Source organism: Nerophis ophidion, linkage group LG01 (assembly GCF_033978795.1).
Source record: "Nerophis ophidion isolate RoL-2023_Sa linkage group LG01, RoL_Noph_v1.0, whole genome shotgun sequence".
In the NCBI taxonomy this organism is placed as follows: domain Eukaryota; kingdom Metazoa; phylum Chordata; class Actinopteri; order Syngnathiformes; family Syngnathidae; genus Nerophis; species Nerophis ophidion.
The window spans coordinates 70,915,441-70,939,051 of record NC_084611.1 but is presented as its reverse complement, the minus strand read 5'-3'; the positions used below and the strand labels follow the sequence as shown (position 1 = coordinate 70,939,051).

The following is a 23,611-nucleotide window of genomic DNA, read 5'->3' as shown; positions in this document are numbered from 1 at the left end:
AGTCTCCACCTCATCGCAGGGCCAACACAGATAGACAGACAACATTCACACTCACATTCACACACTAGGGCCAATTTAGTGTTGCCAATCAACCTATCCCCAGGTGCATGTCTTTGGAGGTGGGAGGAAGCCGGAGTACCCGGAGGGAACCCACGCAGTCACGGGAAGGACATGCAAACTCCACACAGAAAGATCCCGAGCCCGGGTTCAAACTCAGGTCTTCCCAGGACCTTTGTATTGTGAGGCACATGCACTGTGCAAAAGTGAATAATTGTATTATTTTAAACTTAGACTTCCTGTTATTGTCATTGAAATTTGAACTATACTGTACAGATAAGAATGAAATTTCGTTTTTGGGGGTTTGGAATTCGTGCCTGTGCCTCAAAATACAAAGGCCCTGAGTTCAATCCCGGGCTCGCGATCTTTCTGTGTGGACTTTGCATGTTCTCCCTGTGACTGTGTGGGTTCCCTCCGGGTACTCCGGCTTCCTCCCACCTCCAAAAAACATGCACCTGGGGATAGCTTGATTGTCAACACTAAATGGGCCCTAGTGTGTGAATGTTGTCTGTCTATCTGTGTTGGCCCTGCAATGAGGTGGCGACTTGTCAAGGGTGTACGTTGCCTTCCGCCTGAACGCAGCTAAAATAGGCTCCAGCACTCCCCCGCGACCCTGAAAGAAAATGGATGGATGGATTATGATGCATTCAAGCGTCTGATGGCCTGAGGGAGAAAGCTGTTACAGAACCTGGAGTTTCTGCTACAGAAGCTGCGGAACCTCTTTCTAGAGTCCAGCATTTTGGCGATAAGTTAACATTATATTGTTGCATAAAATATTGGTTGCCTTTTATTTTATTTTATTTCATTTAAACTTTGCATGCTCTTGTGTGTTTCTACCCTTACAATCTGCTAGAAATGTGACTTTGTCTTTGGAGATGAAACATGTATTGATCTATCCCAATCAATCAAAGTTTATTTGTATAGCCCTAAATCACAAGTGTCTCAAAGTGCTGCACAAGCCACAACGACATCCTCGGCTCAGATCCTACATCAAGACAAGAGAAAACTCAACCTAATGGGATACAATGAGAAACCTTGTAGGGTCGAGTGGATCTGATTAATACTGTGAGAGTCCAGTTCATCGTGGGGCCAGCAGGGGGTCATCTTGAGTGGAGACAAGTCAGCAACGCAGAGACGTCATCAACTGATGCACAGATGAGTGGTGCACGCCGGGTCCTGACTTCAACAGCTGGCGACTCCTCTGTGGTCAGCTAATAACCTCTCCACGCAGGGGAGAGGGGCAGAAAATAAAAGAGACGGCAGATCAACTGGTCTACAAGGGGGGTCTATTTAAAGGAGGGGTTTCAAACATGCGGCTCACGGGTCAATTGCGGCCCGCGAGATGTTGTTTTGCGGCCCGCACCTTGATGTGAAAATTTAATGTTGGTGCGGCCCGCGAGTTTTATATGAATGGCGTTTTACAACGTCATTCCTGTATAACCTCAATTTTTCTGGGAGACTCCCAATTTTCAGTGCCCCTACAGGGGTTTACATTCTCCCGGATTTCACCTCAATAACAATATTAAGGGGCACCGTGGAGGCACTTCCTTTAGTGTCCTCTATAGTTTGTACTAATAGCTCGCCAGCTCAACCACAGGTTGTATTTAGCTTCTATAGACGCAGTACGCAACTGCAAGACATAGTTGATCAACAGCCACACAGGTCACACTGAGGATGGCCGTATAAACAACTTTAACACTGTTACAAATATGCCCCACACTGTGAACCAACACCAAACAAAGAATGGCAATCACATTTTGGGAGAACATCTGCACCGTAACACAATATAAACACAACAGAACAAATACCCAGAATCCCATGCAGCCCTAACTCTTCCGGGCTACAATATAACCCCCCGCCCCCCAACCCTGTCTCTTATTGTAGTCCGGAAGAGTTAGGGATACATTGGATTCTGGGTATTTTTTCTGTTGTGTTACGGAGAGGATGTTCTCCCCCAATTTGTTTGTCAATCTTGTTTGGTGTGGGTTCACAGTGTGGCGCATATTTGTAACAGTGATAAAGTTGTTTATACGGCCACCCACAGTGTGACCTGTATGGCTGTTGATCAACTATGTCTTGCAGTCGCTTCAGTGGGTCTGCAGAAGCCTCATGCAATATGTGACTGGGTTGGCACACTGATCGTATGGTGGAAAAGAGGACGATACGGCAAGTTGTAGAGGACGCTAAAGGCAGTGCCATCATGGGACGCCCTTAGTATTGTAGCCCAGGGGAGAAAACTGGGAGAATGATTTCCGTGGGAGATTGTTGGGAGGCTGATATTCGGATGTTTCCCGGAAAGATCTCAAGAGTTGGCAAGTCATTCAAAGAAGGTGAATTCATTAAAACGTGCGGAGTTTTTAAGAAATCTTTTCTTGCGGCCCAGCCTCACCAAGTTTCTGCATCCAGTGGCCCCCAGGTAAATTGAGTTTGAGACCCCTAATTTAAAGGCTTCTGTAAACAAATTAGTTTAAGATGGGACTTAAATGCTATCTATCATAATAGTTCTCAAACTTTTTTCACCAAGCACGACCTCAGAAAAAACTTGGCTAAGTGCCACCATAATGACCAACATTAAAATACAGTAGCGCAGTATGCATAAGTAATCACTAAAACAAAGCAGGGGTTTTTATTTAACAAGTATATTTAATAGTTTTAATCGCTGTAACATTACACACAGTTTGAACAGTGACACTGTGTTTTAATGTAGCAAAAACGCTGTACTTTAATCAAGTGATTTTTTTTGGTGTACCACAGTTTGAGAATCACTGTACTATCTTGTTTGTTTCAAGCATGCATATAGTTACAAATATGGTATATTCTATATCCCAGTTTCTCATTCCAACATGTCCAAAAAGGAGTAGGAAGAAGCAGTTATTTAATCCAACCTCTTTTCCATTCCATTGTTATCTGTTTGTTTATTCATTTATTGTGCTCAATCTGTCACACAATTGAATAATAAATATTGTTCACAAATAAAAGGTATTGACACAAATATTTTTGTTAGCCTAAAATCTGTTTTATAAACATGAGCAAAACAATACCTCTTTTTTTTTTTTTTTAAATAGCTCCCAATGAAAAGTATCATTTGGGGCAGGATGCTTCAACTGCAGCGCTACCAAGGTTGGATTTAATTAAAAAAAAAAAAAAAAGATATCCCAACATTTCACCTGCACTAAGCATGTTTTTGCATCAACCACTTGACTTTGTTTGTGTTATACTACTAATAATAACAATGTAGTTCTGTTTGGCAAAATAACATGTTCATTATGTATGTCGTATGCAAAAAAGTGGACTGAAATCAGCTTTAAAATGTACTTTATTGCACAATTTCAAATACTTTTGATTTTAAGGACACAATATGACATATATAAGTGACTTACATGTGTGCACAAGTTGAACCAGTACAGTAAAATAAACAAATTGATGGGTTCGATGCAGCAATGCTGACATAAAGCTGGTTGGAACCGGATTATAATAAAAAAAACCTTCATTAGAAAACTGCTTTGATGTTAAACCTTCAGTAGGAAGTTTTGAAATGTTCATAGCGAGTCGGAAGTTGGAGTCCATTAAAGATCAGCCACAAACCCTTCAAATACACAATATGGCGTAATATTACATAATATGTGTGCGTAAATAGCCAAGATAAAGGTAATCAAAGTGAAATGACAAAGAGCTAGATGTGGCGGTAGTTGTGCGTTTGTCAGCTGTAACCTGGAATGTTCCATCTAGCACACAAAGGAGTATTAGAGGGCCTCGCTGAAAATTTTGAAAAGTGATAGAATTACAAGTAGAATGAAGTTGTAATATTACAAAAAATATGTGTCATTGTCTCCCCCCCCAAAAATGGTGTTATAATAAAGAAAAAAGTGGTAATATTCCAAGACTATATGGCCATATTATCGCAAAACTAGTATAAGTTTGAGAAGCAAAACAGTTTTTATACTTAAAAATAATTTCATGATTATAACAAGTGATCTTAACTTTTTGGACTATATTTTATGGGTAAGAGAAAATAACATAATGATGAATCAAGAAATAATACACTTTGTAAAGTTGTAAAGATCCATCACTTTCCTCAAAATCTAAATGTCTAAACATTTTAAAATTTGCTCTCTGAAATTTACATAACGCTTTGTCTCATAATAGAGTAGGTAGATCAGTACAGTACGCTACAATACCTGTAACTGTTTCTTAATGTGTAAAACTGAATTTAAAATGTGTTGAATACTTGTGAGAGGCATATTTTAGGGTTTAAAACGAGGATAGTGAATTTTCGTGGTAATCTGATGAAATGTTATGGGGGCCACATTTCCAGGACTTCAGTATTAGTCCTATTTTTTTATATTCCGGAGAACCAGTGGATATCTGATTTTGGGGTATTTGTTTTGTCAGTTACAGGAGCGCTTTGCTGTTTGTAAGGACCTCCTGCAAAAAAGCTAGTCAAAGATCATCTCTATGACAGCACTCCAGTGTTTTTAAGAATCTGCTGCAAAAATGTGAGTCCCCACAAGTTTTTTTTTAATTGAACTTGTGTGCCACCCGCTGAAGAGCCCAAATTATGAAAAAGAGAGGACCTAAATTGGAACCTTGAGGAACACCACAGGTATAACTGAAGAAGGTTAACAAATGACTACTGACAGCATTTGACGTAAACGAGCTATAGCAACACCTAAGTTACGAAAAAATGCCAAATTGGAGAGGACCTAAAGGGGTGCCTTGAGGAACACCTCAGTTGTGTCAAGCACGAGTTTGGACCTCAGTGTTTAATGTTTGCTAGCAAGGTTAAAATGTCAATGCAAGTATCTAACACTGCGGTTACCGTGGTCTAAGTTCCTCAATGTGACATGAGCACTCGAGTGTTTTTTTTAGAAATGTGCTGCAAAAATGTTTGTCTCTTAAGTTTTGAATTGAACTGCACCAGATGGATAGCCCTGGTTTAGAAGTATAAGATATATTATTATGACTTTTTGTGGGTGCGTTGATAATTCACATTTGGGTTCTTGGAACATAATATGCGCAAAGATTTGGGCTCCACTGTATTTTGGCTTGAATCTTTCCAATATTGCTTCATTCTCTTATAACTTTACTACTTCTTTTCCCCTGTTTTGTAATATTTTATTTCCCTGTTCAGTGTGGTCCTCGTACTCCCCTTGTAAACAAAATGGACTTTGTCTAAAATGTCTCAAACCTTGACTGTTTAAGTGTTTTCTTTTGTTTGTTTTTTTAGCAAAGAACACTTTGTGCCACTGTACTTGCCCGAAAAGCTTCCACATAAATAAATAAGCATGTTTTAGACATCACCAATGGTTTGGTTCCGTTCTGGGAGAGTCCTACTCTCCCACCTCTGTGAATGTGTCAGTCAATTTCATCAGGGTGAGTTGCCACGGACTTCCCACAAGCCCTGCTTTTTCTCCCTTGTGCACGGCGTCATCCCGCCTGTAGTGCATCCTCTCAGTGAGGTTTGGGAACATGGCCGTCCACGTAGAAGTTCCTAGTGACTTTGGGTAAAGTTATCTCCATACCCTCCAGCTCCGGAGTGAGAATGATCTGACATCCCAGCCGGGAGTTCTCCTGGAGCATGGGGGCCATGTCCAGCATGTCATCCTCCCTAAAACAACAATGACACATAGTAGAGCTTCTGTTCACTTTAAGACACATAATAATTAAATCAAAAGGCACACGTACCCCTCGAGAGGTTCAGGTAGTGTGTCCAAATGGTCACTGCTTACATACACATGGCATGTCGAACAGGCCAGGGATGCCTCACATGCACCTGAGGAGAAAGCATACAGCACAAGCAACAGTTAGCTTCAATTAAGTGTACAGCGTCCACATAGCGGATTGCATGTCTGCCTCACAAACAGGAGAGATTGCATGTTCACATGTATTGGTATTATTTTGTAGTGTGGAATAGAAAAGGCTTCAATCTTCTTACTAAATGGAATTTATCCTGAACATTCTGCACACAATAACCATAATACATGTAAAACGTTTTTTTACATTTTTTTGAGCAAATTCATCAAAACAAATGTAAACTTACATGTACAGTCATGGTCAAACGTTTACATACACTTGTAAAGAACATAATGTCATGGCTGTCTTGAGTTTCCAATACTTTCTACAACTCCTATTTAGTTGTGATAGAGTTATAGGAGCACATACATGTTGGTCACAAAAAACATTCATGAAGTTTGATTCTTTTATGAATTTATAATGGGTCTACTGAAAATGGGACCAAATCTGCTGGGTCAAAAGTATACATACAGCAATGTTAATATTTGTTTACATGTATCTTGGCAAGTTTCACTGAAATAAAGTTAAACAAGTTAAAGTACCAATGCTTGTCACACACACACTAAGTGTGGCGAAATTATTCTCTGCATTTGACCCATCACCCTTGATCACCCCCTGGGAGGTGAGGGGAGCAATGAGCAGCAGCGGTGGCCGCGCCCGGGAATCATTTTTGGGCGCTTTTGGTAGCCATCCACAAGCTTCTGGTTTAATTTCTGACTACTCCTCTTGACAAAACTGGTGCAGTTCAGCTATATTTGTTGATTTTCTGACATGTGATTGTTTCTTCAGCATTGTCCACATGTTCTCAACGGGGTTTAAGTCAGGACTTTGGGAAGGCCATTCTAAAACCTTAATTTTAGTCTGATTTAGCCATTCCTTTACCACTGTTGACGTGTGTTGGGGGTCATTGTCCTGTTGGAACACCCAACTGCGTCCTAGACCCAACCTCTGGGCTGATGATTTTAGGTTGTCCTGAAGAATTTGGAGGTAATCCTCCTTTTTCATTGTCCCATTTACTCTCTGTAAAGCACCAGTTCCATTGGCAGCAAAACAGGCCCAGAGCATAATACTACCACCACCCTGCTTGACGGTAGGTGTGGTGTTCCTGGGATTAAAGGCCTCACCGTTTCTCCTCCAAACATATTGCTGGGTATTGTTGTCGAACAGCTCAATTTTTGTTTCATCTGACCACAGAGCTTTCCTCCAGAAGGTCTTATCTTTGTCCATGTGATGTCAGAATCAGGCTACAATTAATGTTTTAGAACGGCCTTCCCAAAGTCCTGGCTTAAACGTGTGGACAATCCCGAAGAAACAAGTCCATGTCAGAAAACCAACACATTTAACTGAACTGCATTAATTTTGTCAAGAGGAGTATCAAACATTTGACCAGAAGCTTGTGGTTGGCTACCAAAAGTGCCTTATTGCAGTGAAACTTGTCAAGGGACATGTAACCAAATATTAACATTGCTGTATGTATACTTTCCTCCAGAAGGTCTTATCTTTGTCCATGTGATGTCAGATGGAACAAAAATTGAGCTGTTTGGCCACAATACCCAGTAATATGTTTGGAGGAGAAATGGTGAGGCCTTTAATCACAGGAACACCAACCTACTGACAAGCATGGTGGTGGTAGTATTATGCTCTGGGCCTGTTTTGCTGCCAATGGAACTTGTGCTTTAAATGGGACAATGAAAAAGGATGATTACCTCCAAAATCTAAAATCATCAGCCCAGAAGTTGGGTCTTGGGCGCAGTTGGGTGTTCCAACAGGTCAAAAGTGGTAAAGAAATGGGTAAATCAGGCTACAATTAAGGTTTTAGAATGGATTTCTCAAAAGTCCTGACTTAAATGTGTGGACAATGCTGAAGAAAATAGTCCATGTCAGAAAACCAACAAATTTAGCTGAACTGCACCAATTGTGTCAAGAGGAGTGGTCAAAAATTCAACCAGAAGCTTGTGGATGGCTACCAAAAGCACCTTATTGCAGTGAAACTTGCCAAGGGACATGTAAACAAATATTAACATTGCTGTATGTATACTTTTGACCCAACAGATTTGGTCACATTTTCAGTTGACCCATAATAAATTCTTAAAAGAACCAAACTTTATGAATGTTTTTGTGACCAACAAGTATGTGCTCCGATCACTCTATATAAAAAAAAACAAGAGTTGTAGAAATTATTGGAAACTCAAGACAGCCATGACATTATGTTCCTTACAAGTGTATGGAAACTTTTGACTACGACTGTAGGTATTCACATCCTTTGCTCAATACTTAAAATGGCGAAATTGCCCAAAGATATGTGGGCCAAGCTTGTGGCATTGTATTCAAAAAGACTTCAGCAAAGTCTTGAGCAAATGCTGTGAATACTTATTGACCACGTGATTTTTATTTTCATTTTTAATAAGCTTGCAAAATTAAATAAAAAAACTTTTTCACATTGTTATAACAGGTGCATTGTGTAGAGAATTTTGAGGACATAAGGCATAAATAAGGCTGTGACATAAAATGTGGAACAAGTGAAGCATTGATAAATATTTTCTGGGTGCGCTGTATGCTCTCTTTAAGTTGAAGTGGAGTGGTGATTTCATTTTTTTGTTCACAATAATTCATGAAAATATTACAAAAATAGTTTTATATTTTATAATCTCAAGAACATAACCAGTTTCTCTCAAACCAACAAAAAGGAGCTAACATGTGCATTTATTTTCTGTCATTCAGACTATTGTAATGCCCTGCTCTCTGGTCTTTCCAAAAAGAATATCAGATCTCTACAAATATAATAAACTGCAGGCGGCCTGAAGAGAGCCATAGAGTGGGAGCACATTACACCAGTTTTAAAGTCGCTGCATTGGCTCCTCCTTCGCTTCTGGGTCGAATTTAAAGTTCGATTATTAGTTTTTAAAAGTTTCAATGGCCTTGCGCCTTCTTATCTATCTGACATGCTTTTAGCGTATCAACCCTCCGCCCGATTGTAGCTGAGATAGGCGTCAGCGCCCTCCGCGACCCCGAAAGGGAATAAGCGGTAGAAAATGGATGGATGGAACCCTCACAGATCGATCCTGAGGTCCTCTGGCATCAAACTTTTATCTTGACCAAACATCAGAACAAACACACATGGTAAGGTGGTATTTAGCCACTATGGCCCCCACCTGTAGGACCACATGCTGGAAAGCCTTTAGGACTGCAGAAACCATTGAATAATAAAAAAAAAAAAAAGGCTGAAGACAAACCTTTTTAAGCAGGGTCTTAACTGATCATGGTAACCTCTTATGCTTTTATTGTGTTTTTTTCTATTATTACTAATATTCTTCTGTCATTGTTATGTTTTTAGTAACGTATTAACGTTTTATTTATACACATATTTTGTCCGCCACAATCTAACAGTCAGTTACCTCACACTCTCTGAGCACTCCCCACAAGACTTCCGGTACACGGTCAAATGCGTTCTCCAAGTCCACAAAGAAAAAAGGTGGAGTGCCATCTCCGGGTTGGTGAGGAGATCTTGCCCCAAGTGGAGCAGTTCAAGTACCTTGGAGTATTGTTCACGAGTGAGGGAAGAGTGCATCGTGATATCGACAGGTGGATCGGTGCGGCGTCTTCAGTAATGCCGACGCTATATTGCTCCGTTGTGGTGAAGAAGGAGCTGAGCCGCAAGGCAAAGCTCTCAATTTACCGGTTGACCTATGTTCCCATCCTCACCGAAGTCATGAGCTTTGGGTTATGACCGAAAGGACAAAATCACGGGTACAAGCGGCCGAAATGAGTTTCCTCCGCCGGGTGGCGGGGCTCTCCCTTAGGGAAAGGATGAGAAGCTCTGTCACCCGGGAGGAGCTCAAACTAAAGCCGCTTCTCCTCCACATCAAAAGGAGCCGGATGAGGTGGTTTGGGCATCTGGTCAGGATGCCACCCGAACGCCTCCCTAGGGAGGTGTTTCAGGCACGTCTGACCCAGGAAGACCCAGGACACGTTGGGAAAATTTCTCCCGGCTGGCCTGGGAACGCCTCGGGATGCCCCGGGAGGAGCTGGACGAAGTGGCTGGGGAGAGGGAAGTCTGGGCTTCCCTGCTTAGGCTGCTGCCCCCTCGGATAAGCGGAAGAAGATGAATGCATGGATAGATTTTGTCATGTTTCATACTATTTTAGATGGCTTTAATTTGGGTTATTCTATAGTGTGGACGCCTCTAAACTGTCGTTTTCCTTAATCCTTGGTGCCATGCCGTGTTTTGTTTTGTTACTGTCAATAGTGCCGTGTGTGCGTGCCGTGCACGCATTTGTATGTATCTCTTCTTTCTTTTTTGGTGTGTAAAGCACTTTGTTTGCCACTTGCCTGTGTGTGAAGTGCTATAAAAATAAAGTGATTTGATGATCAGATTAAACTCATGCCAAAGTAAATTGATGCGGACATGTTTGTTACTGCATTCTTTCTAAAACGCACCTGCCTTGGAGACTTTGTATCTGTAATATGCAACTATTATTATTTGATACTTCTTTGTATTGAAAAATGTGGTGTTTTATACTACGATGTTGTTCAATTATGGCCAGTAATTACGTATATCTAGCTTGGGTGCTATTGTGTGCTTGGGCTGTTTTGTAGCCCCTTGCTCCTATCACCCTATAAACTACCATGTTTACCTTTTACAAATGACTAAAATACATGAAAAGACCAACCGTAATCCTTGTGCTTGTATTAAATGCAAGCCAAGTTTTTTGGTTGATATCAGATCGCGACACCCAACTATTTAACTTAAATCTCAATTTAAGTTAAATACTCTACATGCCCCTAAAGCTGACCAACACGCCGGATTGTAGTCAGTTGGAAGCGTGTCTTAATGAAATTAAACAATGGATGTCCGCTAACTTTTTGCAACTTAATGCCAAAAAAACGGAAATGCTGATTATCGGTCCTGCTAGACACCGACCTCTATTTAATAATACAACTTTAACATTTGACAACCAAATAATAAAACAAGGTGACTCTGTAAAAAATCTGGGTATTATCTTCGACCTAACTCTCTCCCTTGAGTCACACATTAAAAGCGTTACTAAAACGGCCTTCTTTCATCTCCGTAATATCGCTAAAATTCACTCCATTTTGTCCACTAAAGACGCCGAGATCATTATCCATGCGTTTGTTACGTCTCGTCTCGATTACTGTAACGTATTATTTTCGGGTCTCCCCATGTCTAGCATTAAAAGATTACAGTTGGTACAAAATGCGGCTGCTAGACTTTTGACAAGAACAAGAAAGTTTGATCATATTACGCCTGTACTGGCTCACCTGCACTGGCTTCCTGTGCACTTAAGATGTGACTTTAAGGTTTTACTACTTAGGTATAAAATACTACACGGTCTAGCTCCAGCCTATCTTGCCGATTGTATTGTACCGTATGTCCCGGCAAGAAATCTGCGTTCAAAAGACTCCGGCTTATTAGTGATTCCTAGAGCCCAAAAAAAGTCTGCGGGCTATAGAGCGTTTTCCGTTCAGGCTCCAGTACTCTGGAATGCCCTCCCGGTAACAGTTCGAGATGCTACCTCAGTAGAAGCATTTAAGTCTCACCTTAAAACTCATCTGTATACTCTAGCCTTTAAATAGACCTCCTTTTTAGACCAGTTGATCTGCCGCTTCTTTTCTTTCTCCTATGTCCCCCCCTCTCTTGTGGAGGGGGTCCGGTCCGATGACCATGGATGAAGTACTGGCTGTCCAGAGTCGAGACCCAGGATGGACCGCTCGTCGGGACCCAGGATGGACCGCTCGCCTGTATCGGTTGGGGACGTCTCTACGCTGCTGATCCCGCTTGAGATGGTTTCCTGTGGACGGGACTCTCGCTGCTGTCTTGGATCCGCTTGAACTGAACTCTCGCGGCTGTGTTGGAGCCACTATGGATTGAACTTTCACAGTATCATGTTAGACCCGCTCGAGATCCATTGCTTTCGGTCCCCTAGAGAGGGGGGGTTGCCCACATCTGAGGTCCTCTCCAAGGTTTCTCATAGTCAGCATTGTCACTGGCGTCCCACTGGATGTGAATTCTCTCTGCCCACTGGGTGTGAGTTTTCCTTGCCCTTTTGTGGGTTCTTCCGAGGATGTTGTAGTCGTAATGATTTGTGCAGTCCTTTGAGACATTTGTGATTTGGGGCTATATAAATAAACATTGATTGATTGATTGATTATTTTGACACGATTTAACTAGGAATAAGTCTGTCATAAAATTTTACGTTAAGTGCCCTCTTGTTTATTATCTGGTGTTTTATAAGCTATTTTTGGTTCTCAAGTGTGTCTGCAGATGCATGTCCCTGGGCTACACCGATAGCGTTGTCGTATATAAAAGGCAAGACAGAGCAAACAAATATATACATAAACGACAGTCCGCCTCTGCATGAATACATTATAGACACCTACCTTCTAGCTCAATTCCAATCTTGTGAGCCAAGTACAAAACATTGTCTCCCACTTTGGCTTTAACTGGGATCCTCTGGCCAGACCGGTCTATGTACACCACATTTACCCTGGAAGGCAGTAAAAACATTTTAAGGGAAGGCCTGTGGAAGTATTCTCGTAGCAAAACAAATTTGTTATTGCGTAACTCATTCTGTGTGTTTGTAATGAGATCTGCGTGTCCGTCTTCTCATTTCTGTGTCTGTGTTTAGATCGGTGTGTGTGTAAAACCATCTGTGCGCTTTTATTTATTTTTTTGGCTAAAATAATTATACACAATGTCAGAAAACCCACTATTTCTTATGCTCCACTGATAGTGTTTTAATCTTAGTATTTTATCTGTTTTAATAGCTAAGCTTTTGTTGTTCTAAATTCTGGTTTGTACTGTAGCACTTTCAGATTTATTTAAATGAAAAATGCATAGCAAATACTTAACCTATTATTATGATTGATTATTTCTGGCGGCCGTCCTACTCAGTATAGCAGTCCTAGAACGCACCGGAAATACAAGTCCTCAATCTCGTATTTCACTGACTGAAGACCGACCACTCTGTTGTAAATGAGTAAAGATTGTAGGTTCAATGTACACAATTGAACATCTTAGTTGCTCGGACAGTAATGTGTGTATATAAATTGAGATTGGGGTATGTTGTTTCTTAATGAGGAAATACGTTAATGTTGCTTGTTTTCATGTTAGCATTTAAGATTGCAAGCTTGCACCAGTCAGTCAGTGAGTTTATCAAAGTGCAGTTATTGATCATGATTTTTCCATAATTTTATTAAAAACTGTTATACTAACTGCTAGGAGTTTTACCAATGCTATCATTGTTATCGCGTATCGTTTCATTTTTAACTCATTACTAGTAGGCGTTTACCACTCGGTGATGCCCACTAAGCTTAAGTTAGCTTCTGATTCCAATGGTGATAGTTGATAACAGACTGATACTTTTTCCTTGAAATGTTATGATCACTGAATCATTTTTTTTCATCAATGTAGTGCAAAAATAAAAATACATATAGACAATAATAACATAGTTTTAATTTGTTGACAAGACAATATTTCTATTCTTTATACTTAATATGGAGTATATTTATAGCCATAATAACCTGATCAATCACATGTCTCTTTTCATGCAGTGACTGTTGCTATTAGTTTAATATTACACATTCCAGTTATTCAACGCGGAAAACACATCCCAGGACAAGCCAGCTGTATTTAAAAAAATGCCATTAATTTAACAGATAACACTAATTGTTTCACAAATCACAAATTGTGCATTTCTGTAGGATAATCTAGTCCAGATTTAAGAACTTTATATGCATACAGTATGTATGTAATGTGGTCTACATTAGTCTTCATGCGATCCTCACAAACTATAAACTTTGTTATAAGGATTTTTTACACAGCATTTATATTCAAATGTTGGTTAAATTGCTGTTTTTATGTTATTTTGCTCTACAGTAGTAATACATTATCCAATGATCATGATATTTTAAGCAAAAAGTATCAGTCAGGCATCGACTATCACTATCGCCCACCATTCCAATCGAAGCAAACGTCAGCCTGGTTCCTAGGCATCGGCTATCACTATCGCCCACCATTCCAATCGAAGCAAACGTCAGCCTGGTTCCTAGGCGCTGACCAGTGGTGAGTAAACACCCGGGGTCGGCAACCCAACATATTGAAAGCGCCATATTGGACACAAAATAAAAAACTAATCCGTCTGGAGCCGCAAACATTGAGAAGCCTTATGTAAGTGTTATTATGAAGACAACACATTAAGTTAGTGTCTCAGAGGGTGAGATAACTCCTGGAAATTATTGGCTTAAAACTGCCAAAGTTATAGATGCGTGGGCCCAAGTTAAAGGAAAGGACAGGCTGTCTTCTTCTAATGGATTTATTACAATCATTGCAAACTGTGTAATGTTTGCTGTGGTCTGGAACAACATGGTAACGTTTGTTGTGGTCTAAACCAACATGGTAACAATTGCTTTGGTCTGGAACCACATGGCACACAATCAGAAATGCAGCCAATAATAATAATGTGTCATGAGATGTGCAAATATAAATTAAATACACAAAGGACATAAGTAAAGCATATTTAATTAATTCAAATACACCTACAAATAGGTCTGGGCGATATGGCCTTTTTTCAATATCTCTGTATTTTTAGGCCATATCGCGATATACGATATATATCTCGGTATTTTGCATTAGCCTTGAATTAACACTTGATGCATATAATCACAGCAGTATGGTGATTCTATGTGTCTACATTAAAACATTCTTCTTCATACTGCATTAATATATGCTACTTTTAAACTTTCATGCAGAGAAAGAAAGCACAACTAAGTCAATTGACCAAAACTGTATTTATTAAACAGTTATTAGCAGGTGACTTTTCAAATAATGCTACATATTAGCAGTAATGCTAATATTCCCGCTTGAAGCCAAACTACCGCCAGACGATTGACCCCCTGCTGTTTTTCTTGGGAATTAATTATTTCTTCATTTGTTACTATATTCGCACCTTCTTTCTCTCGTATTACCATTCGCAACACTCCACTAGCATCACAATTAACGTTTGCCACGCTGACGTATGACGTGACAGTATGTGACGTATGTAAGTTTGTGCGCTTGCTGTCTGTGAGAAGGAGACACAAGGAGTGGCAAGAGCCTGTAGTGTAATGCCCGCAGCTAAAAACAACTGCATGAGAACGTATATTCGAATATTACGATATAGTCATTTTCTGTATCGCAGAGACAAACCCGCGATATATTGCGTATATCGATATATCGCCCAGCCCTATCTACAAACAACGCATAATGATGCAATATGTACACACAGCTAGCCTAAATAGCATGTTAGCATGAACTATTAGCACTCCACGGAAGTCAATACCATCAACAAAACTCACTTTTGTGCATTCACACACAGCATAAAATATTTGGTGGACAAAATGAGACAAAGGGGTGGCATAAACCACGTCTTTTTGTGGCAGCGACGAACACAGTTGTACATATAAACCAACTACGGTGAGTTCAAGGGCAGCCAAAATTAGATGATCAAAACTGCACTGGCCAAATACTGTCATCAGTGAAGCATAAACACAAACATATTAAACAGTAGGCTTTCTAACAATTAGGAATGTTTGTGTCATGTTTGTCCTCCTACAGAAAATATATTAAAACAACAAATATATTTGTCCCTTTTTTTCCATTTTTTAAAAAACTCCAAGAGCCGCATGCGGCTCGAGCGCCGCGGGTTGCTGACCCCCATTATAGGCAAAGGAGAGGAGAAGTTACAGACAAATCTTTTTTGCACGTACAGAATACTGAACACACACATAAATCGTTTTTACACACAAATATAAACACAGACACACAAATTACAGCACGGATTACACGCACACACAGATTGATATTCAGATTATTTTGCTTCAACACTAAAAATCCATAAGAACAATAAGGCTGTACAGTGGCACTTTGGCTATCGTACACCCCACTTTTTGCTTTGGTTTTGAAGTATGTCTTTTGCCAGAAGTTTGCCTCCATTATCGTTCAATCAAAAAAATTGTGTATTTGCTTTTGTATCCTTCCACAAAATATGGGGGGGCCCAAGCAAAAATATTCCACATGTTGATGACTGTCCGTACTTTTATGGAGTACAGCTGCAAAATAACCCTCCATACGGCCAAATAAATATGCAAATGCCAGTGCTTAGAAAAGGAGAAAAACATATTTGAAATAAAGAAAGAATGTGTAGTAAACTACAAAGGCATCTGTACCAACTAGGCTAATTGCTGTTTTCTCTAATAAGAGTCTTAAACGAAATTATGAAATGTTAATTAATCCATTTCATTCCTATGTATTTTGCATTTAGGTTTTATGCAAATAAAAGTAATTATTCTCTACAAAATATGTTTTGTTTATATTTCTGGGTGTCCTGAACAAATTCAATATCATGGGAACATCTGCCTGGGACCTATTTTTTATTTTATTTTTATTTTTTTTAAATTGTATTTTATTGGATTGACGATCCCCATTAGAGTACACCGCAGTGGAGACTATTCTTCCTGGGGTCCAGGCAAAAAACATAACACAATCAAACAAAAGACTATAAAAAACAAAAGATTATAATGCAGTACAACATGATAAATAATAACATTTTGTAATACAAAAATAGCAAAAACAAAAAAAACATAACTTGGACTTTACATAATAATCCATCCATCCATCCATTTTCTACCGCTTGTTCCCTTTTTTGAGGTGCTGGCGCCTATCTGATAAATTGTTCACACCGAGGAAAAAAAAAGAGCAATATAAAAATAGATATATATTTTTTGCAAACATAAAACAAAGAATCAATGGCCTACAACAGTTTTTTTCAACCACTGTGCCGCAGTACACTATCCATCCATCCATTTTCTTCCGCTTATCCGAGGTCGGGTCGCAGGGGCAGCAGCCTAAGCAGGGAAGCCCAGACTTCCCTCTCCCCAGCCACTTTCTCCAGCTCCTCCTGGGGGATCTCGAGGCGTTCCCAGGCCAACCAGCCAGAAGACATAGTCTTCCCAACGTGTCCTGGGTCTTCCCCTTGGCCTCCTACCGGTCTGACGTGCCCCAAACACTTCCCTCGGGAGGCGTTCGGGTGGCATCCTAAGCAGATGCCCGAACCACCTGATCCGGCTCCTCTCTCCACCCGGCGGAGGAAACTAATTTTGGCCGCTTGTGCCTGTGATCTTGTCCTTTCGGTCATAACCCAAAGCTCATGAGGGTACACTAGTGCCGTGAATGTAGATTCACCTATTTGGGTTCAAAATATTTTTAGCAAACCAGTAGTTATAATTCGTAAATAGTGTGCCGTTGTTAAGTGTCTGTACTAGCTAGAGCTCGACAGAGTAACCATGAAATACTCTTCCATATCAGTAGGTGGCAGCAGGTAGCTAATGCTTTGTAGAGGCCCGGAATGATGACTACGGTGTGTCGTGATCCCAATATGCAGACAAAAACAGGAGTCAGTGTGCTGGTAAAAGGGTATCTAATAATTAAACCAAAAATAAACAAAAGGCGAGTGCCGCTAAGAAAAGGCATTGACGCTTAGGGAAGGCTATGCAAAACGACACTAAAACTGAACTGGCTGCAAAGTAAACAAAAACAGAATGCTGGACGACAGCTTCGGGATCTCCTGGGAGGAGCTGGACGAAGTGGCTGGGGAGAGGGAAATCTGGGCTTCCCTGCTTAGGTTGCTTCCCCGCGACCCAAGCTCGGATAAACGGAAGAAGGTCAATGGATGGTTGTTGATGGTTTGAATTCATATCCAACAATTGCGAGAACGAATTTTAACTCTCAATATCGGCTGCTGACTTTAATTTTTTAATGTTTCTGCTGTTGGTGTGGCTCCGAATTTTTTCAAAGAAAAAATAAATTGTGCCTTGGCTCAAAAAAGGTTGAAAAACACTGGCCAACAATATACACATTCGTGCAGTGGTTCTCAACCTTTTTTCAGTGATGTACCCCCTGTGAACATTTTTTTAATTCAATCAGATCAAAGCATTTTTGGTTGAAAAAAAAGAGATAATACAGCACTATGTCATCAGTTTCTGATTTATTAAATTGTATAACAGTGCAAAATATTGCTCATTTGTAGTGGTCTTTCTTGAACTATTTGGAAAAAAGATATAAAAATAACTAAAAACTTATTGAAAAATAAACAAGTGATTCATTTATAAATAAAGATTTCTACACAACTTAAAGTGGCCTCTTTGAGGATTGTAATAGAGGTCCATTTGGATTCATGAACTTAATTCTAAACATTTTTTCACAAAAAAATAATTCTTTAACATCAATATTGATGGAACATGTCCACAAAAAAATCTAGCTGTCAACACTGACAGCTGTCAACACTGTTGCATTTCTTTTCACAGTTTATGAACTTCTATTCATATTTTGTTGAAGTATATATTTATAAAGGATTTTTGAATTCTTGCATTCTGGCTTCACGGTGGTAGAGGGGTTAGTGCGTCTGCCTCACAATACGAAGTTCCTGCAGTCCTGGATTCAAATCCAGGCTCGGGAACTTTCTGTGTGAAGTTTGCATGTTCTCCCCGTGAATGCGTGGGTTCCTTCCGGGTACTCCGGCTTCCTCCCACTTCCAAAGACATGCACCTGGGGATAGGTTGATTGGCAACACTAAATTTGGCCCTAGCGTTTGAATGTGAGTGTGAATGTTGTCTGTCTATCTGTGTTGGCCCTGTGATGAGGTGGCGACTTGTCCAGGGTGTACCCCGCCTTCCGCCCGATTGTAGCTGAGATAGGCGCCAGCACCCCCCGCAACCCCAAAAGGGAATAAGCGGTAGAAAATGGATGGATGAATTCTTGCAATTTTTTAAATATTTTTAAAAAATCCAACGTACTCCTTGGCATACCTTCAAGTACCCCCATTTGAGAACCACTGAATTAGTGTACCAAAGACAAACCTCAACTTTTTGGAAAGGTTTAATAACAAAAACAGAGGTGCCAATGTATTATTTTCAATAATTTCCAGAACAGTAGAAATTTGACTACACGGTCATTTAACATAAGTTTATGCACAAAGAAAAATGTAGCACAGGTGTTTAAAATTAAAGGCCTACTGAAACCCACTACTACCGACCAAGCAGTCTGATAGTTTATATATCAATGATGAAATATTAACATTGCAACACAAGCCAATACGGCCGGTTTAGTTTACTAAATTGCAATTTTAAATTTCCCGCAAAGTGTCCTGTTGAAAACGTTGCGTAATGATGACGCTTATGTTGGCGTGCTTGTGACGTTATTGGTTGTAGCGGACATTTTATCCCAGCACCACTCACGGCTAAAAGTCGTCCGATTTAATCGCAAAATTACACAGTATTGTGGAGATTTGTGTTGCTGAATCTTTTGCAATTTGTTCAATTAATAATGGACAATATAAAGAAGAATGCTGTTGGTGGAAAGCGGTGTATTGCAGCTGCGTTTAGCAACACAAACACAGCCGGTGTTTCTTTGTTGTGAAGCTTTAATATGGAATAGAGTGGTCAAGCGAACATGATTCTCTACCACATATCAACAGGCGGTTTTCGGTGAGAAAATTGTGGTAATAAGTCGGTTCTTACCGGTGACATGAGCGGAGCTTGCATCCTCCTGCAGCTGTCAAAGAGGCAGCTGCGACTTTCTTGGCTCCTCCATGTCTTCCCTCAGAGACACCCATCCGACTTTCAGGTATGACTATATAATCTCACTAAAACACTAGTAACACAATAAGTAGATAAGGGATTTTCCAGAATTATCCTAGTAAATGTGTCTAATAACATCTGAATCGCTCCCACTGCCCTCATCTTTTTTTTTTCTTCTAGTTCTTTACTCTCAATATCCTCATCCAAGAATCTTTCATCCTCGCTCAAATTAATGGGGAAATCGTCGCTTTCTCGGTCCGAATCACTCTTGCTGTTGGTGGCCAAGATTATAAACAATGTGAGGATGTGAGGAGCCCTACAACCAGTGACGTCACGCGCACATCGTCTGCTACTTCCGGTACAGGCAAGGCTTTTTTATTAGCGACCCAAAGTTGCGAACTTTATCGTCGATGTTCTCTACTAAATCCTTTCAGCAAAAATATGGCAATATCGCGAAATGATCAAGTATGACACATAGAATGGACCTGCTATCCCCGTTTAAATAAGAAAATCTCATTTCAGTAGGCCTTTAAAGGCCTACTGAAACCCACTACTACCGACCACGCAGTCTGATAGTTTATACATCAATGATGAAATCTTAACATTGCAACACATGCCATTACGGCCTTTTTAGTTTACTAAATTGCAATTTTAAATTTCCTGCGAGTTTCTTATTCAAAACGTTGCGGAAAGATGACGCGTACGCGTGACGTCACGTGTTGAAGGGGACATATTAGCGCAGCACCAAACACGGCTAAAAGTCATCTCTGTTCATGGCGTAATTACACAGTATTTTGGACATCTGTGTTGCTGAATCTTTTACAATTTGTTCATTTATTAATGGAGACTATAAAGAACAATGCTAATGGTGGAAAACTGTGGATTGCAGCTGTCTTTAGCACCGAGACACAGCCGGTGTTTCTTTGTTTGTTGTGAAGCAGAGCGGTCAAGCGAACATGTTTTCTCTATGTCAACCAGCATGTCTTTGGATGGGAAAATTGTGATATTAAGTCTTACCGGAGAAATCAGTGGATTATGGGACTTCCTCCTACAGCAGCTGTTTAAAAGGCAGCTGTGAGCTTGACTCCTCGGCTTCTCTCTGAGACACTGCGTGTTCACCGCAGTCATTCGACATCGAGGTATGTCTTTAGAATCTCACTAAAACACTATTAAAACAATAAGCAGATAAGGGATCTTCCAGAATTATCCTAGTAAATGTGTCAATTACATCTGAAACGCTCACACTGCCGCCGCCCGGAGCCGTCATTTTTTTTTTCTTTTTCTTTCTAGTCTTTCACTATCAATATCCTAATTCACGAATCTTTCATCTTCGCTCAAATTAATGGGGAAATTGTCGCTTTCTCGGTCTGAATTGCTCTTACTGCTGGAGGCTCCCATTATAAACAATGTGAATATGTGTGGAGCCCTGCAACTCGTGGCGTCACGCGCACATACTTCCGGTAAAGGCAGGACTTTTCCCGTTTAAATAAGAAAATCTCATTTCAGGCCTTTAAAGGCCTACTGAAATGAGATTTTCTTATTTCAACGGGAATAGCAGGTCCATTCTGTGTGTCATACTTAATCATTTTGCGATATTGCCATATTTTTGCTGAAAGGATTTAGTAGGGAACATCGACGATAAAGTTCGCAACTTTTGGTCGCTAACAGAAAAGCCCTGCCTTTACCACATGTCGCAGACGATGACCTCACCCGTTGAGGGCTCCTCACATCCTCACATTGTTTTTAATGGGAGCCTTCGACAAAAAGAGCTATTCGGACCGAGAAAACGACAATTTCTCCATTAATTTGAGCGGGGATGAAAGGTTTGTGTTTGAAAATATTGATAGTGACGGACTACAAAAAAAAAAAGTAAAAAAAAAAACGCGATTGCATTGGGACAGATTCAGATGTTTTTAGACACATTTACTAGGATAATTCTGGGAAATCCCTTATCTTTCTATTGTGTTGCTAGTGTTTTAGTGAGTTTAATAGTACCTGATCGTCGGAAGGGTGTATCCACGGGTGTCTTGAGGCTAGTGTCTGATGGAAGCCGACGGCAGCATTATGAACGGCACAAGCTCAGCCGATCTCCGGTAAGTGGCGACTTTTTACCACAAATTTCTCACCGAAAACTGCTGGTTGACATTTGGTCGGGATCGATGTTCGCTTGACTGCTCTGATCCATAGGAAAGCTTCACCTCCGGGAATTTTAATCAAAGAATCACCGTGTGTTTGTGTGGCTAAAGGCTAAAGCTTCCCAACTCCATCTTTCTACTTTGACTTCTCCATTATTAATTGAACAAATTGCAAGAGATTCAGCAACAAAGATGTCCAAAATACTGTGTAATTACGCCATGAACAGAGATGACTTTTAGCCGTGTTTGGTGCTGCGCTAATATGTTCCCTCCAACATGTGACGTCACGCGCACGCGTCATCATTCCACGACGTTTTCAACAAGAAACTGGTGGGAAATTTAAAATTGCAATTTAGTAAACTAAATAGGTCGTATTGGCATGTGTTGCAATGTTAATATTTCATCATTGATATATAAACTATCAGACTGCGTGGTGGGTAGTAGTGGGTTTCAGTAGGCCTTTAAGTTCGACAAACAATAGCTGAGCGATGTTGATTTTTACTGTCAAAACTAAGCATGACATCAACCTTTCCGGTGTCCATCGTTTCACCCAAAAGTACAACTTCCGTCTCCTTTCACAATAAAAAAAAAAATGCACACTTACACATCTTCTGAGATGTCTTCAACGGCGCTGGTCTCCTCGTTGTGGTACAAACCTCGGCAAACAAAAGAGCACACGGCCAGTAAGTAATCTTTCCCTGGGAGGTGCAGACGCCATGACAACATATGACTTTTAACTGGATGTTACACAATGCCGTGTGAGTGAAGTTACACAATTGTCATTGAGTGCATTTTGTAGTTTTAGCGCTTAAAAGTGCGGAGTAAGACGTTGAAGCAACAAGTAGCTCGCATACGTAGACGTAATAAAGCAAGCGGCGCCAAACAATCACAAACTGGTTGAAACTAGCAAGCCGATTCACTCACCTATACTCGTCTGTAAGTATCGATGGGCGGTTCGGAAACTGCCTGCAGAGTGTTTCCTTTGCAAATAAGCGATGTGGGTGTTCAGCCTGGACAGGGGACGTGTCATAGAGTCTGGTCGAACTCGGGAAAGTCTCAAAGTCAGCCCCATGCTGGAGCGAACCGCAGCGGAGGCCGCCATGTCTGTGTTTTGATCACATGAACGACCCCGGCCAATAGGAAAAGGGCTCTGTTAAAGGACGTTGTTATGACGCTAGAGGGCGCTGTAATTCTAAGTTGGAATCAGTGACATGCAGCAACTATTCTTAAATAAAAAGTGCAATATTTTTGGAGTCACTGCAGGACTTCCTAATATAATCCATCCATCCGTTTTCTACCGCTTGTACCTTTTGGGATCGCGGGGGGTACTGGAGCCTATCTCAGCTGCATTCCGATGGAAGGCAGCGTCCACCCTGGACAAGTCCCCACCTCATCGCAGGGCCAATAGACAGACAACATTCACACTCACATTCACACCCTAGGGACCATTTTGTGTTGCCAATCAAGCTATCCCCAGGTGCATGTTTTTGGAGGTGGGAGGAAGCCGGAGTACCCGGAGAGAACCCATACAATTTTCGGAGGAGAACCCGCAAACTCCATACAGAAAGATCCCGAGCCCAGGATTGAACTCAGGACTACTCTGGATCTTCGTATTGTGAGGCACATGCAAAAAACCCTGGTCCACCGTGCTGCCCTCCTAATATAATGTCTAATCAAAATATACCTATATATCCATCCATCCATTTTTTACCGCTTGTCCCTTTTGGGGTCGCTGGAGCCTATCTCAGCGGCATTCGGGCGGAAGGCGGTGTACACCCTGACCAAGTCTCCACCTCATCACAGGGCCTATACCTATATATTGTTTTTATATTCATCTAGCTATCAATTGATTGATTGATTGATTGAAACTTGTATTATTAGATTGCACAGTACATTACATATTCCATACAATTGACCACTTAATGGTAACACCCGAATAAGGTTTTCAACTTGTTTAAGTAGGGGTCCACGTTAATCATTTCTAACACTTGTCC

General features: G+C 40.7%; 1 protein-coding gene across 1 annotated transcript; it reads right to left on the bottom strand.

Annotated features, from left to right (window-relative positions):
* Positions 1-3,355: 3,355 nt before the first annotated feature.
* On the bottom strand, positions 3,356-22,741 carry fdx2 (ferredoxin 2). The gene is made up of 5 exons (XM_061909962.1): positions 22,542-22,741; positions 22,222-22,273; positions 12,250-12,356; positions 5,743-5,830; positions 3,356-5,665 (listed from the first exon to the last, which is right to left on the bottom strand). Exons 1-5 carry the CDS (start codon positions 22,717-22,719, stop codon positions 5,509-5,511), a joined length of 582 nt encoding a protein of 193 aa, XP_061765946.1. The 5' UTR covers positions 22,720-22,741; the 3' UTR covers positions 3,356-5,508.
* Positions 22,742-23,611: the final 870 nt, after the last annotated feature.

Excerpts from the sequence above, each read along its gene's own strand:
- fdx2 (XM_061909962.1), bottom strand. The coding sequence starts at position 22,719 with ATGGCGGCCTCCGCTGCGGTTCGCTCCAGCATGGGGCTGACTTTGAGA. Across the intron at positions 22,274-22,541 it reads ATACTTACAGACGAGTATAG|GTTTGTACCACAACGAGGAG; the intron begins GTGAGTGAATCG and ends TTGTTTGCCGAG. Across the intron at positions 12,357-22,221 it reads GAAGACATCTCAGAAGATGT|GGTAAATGTGGTGTACATAG; the intron begins GTAAGTGTGCAT and ends ACTGCCTTCCAG.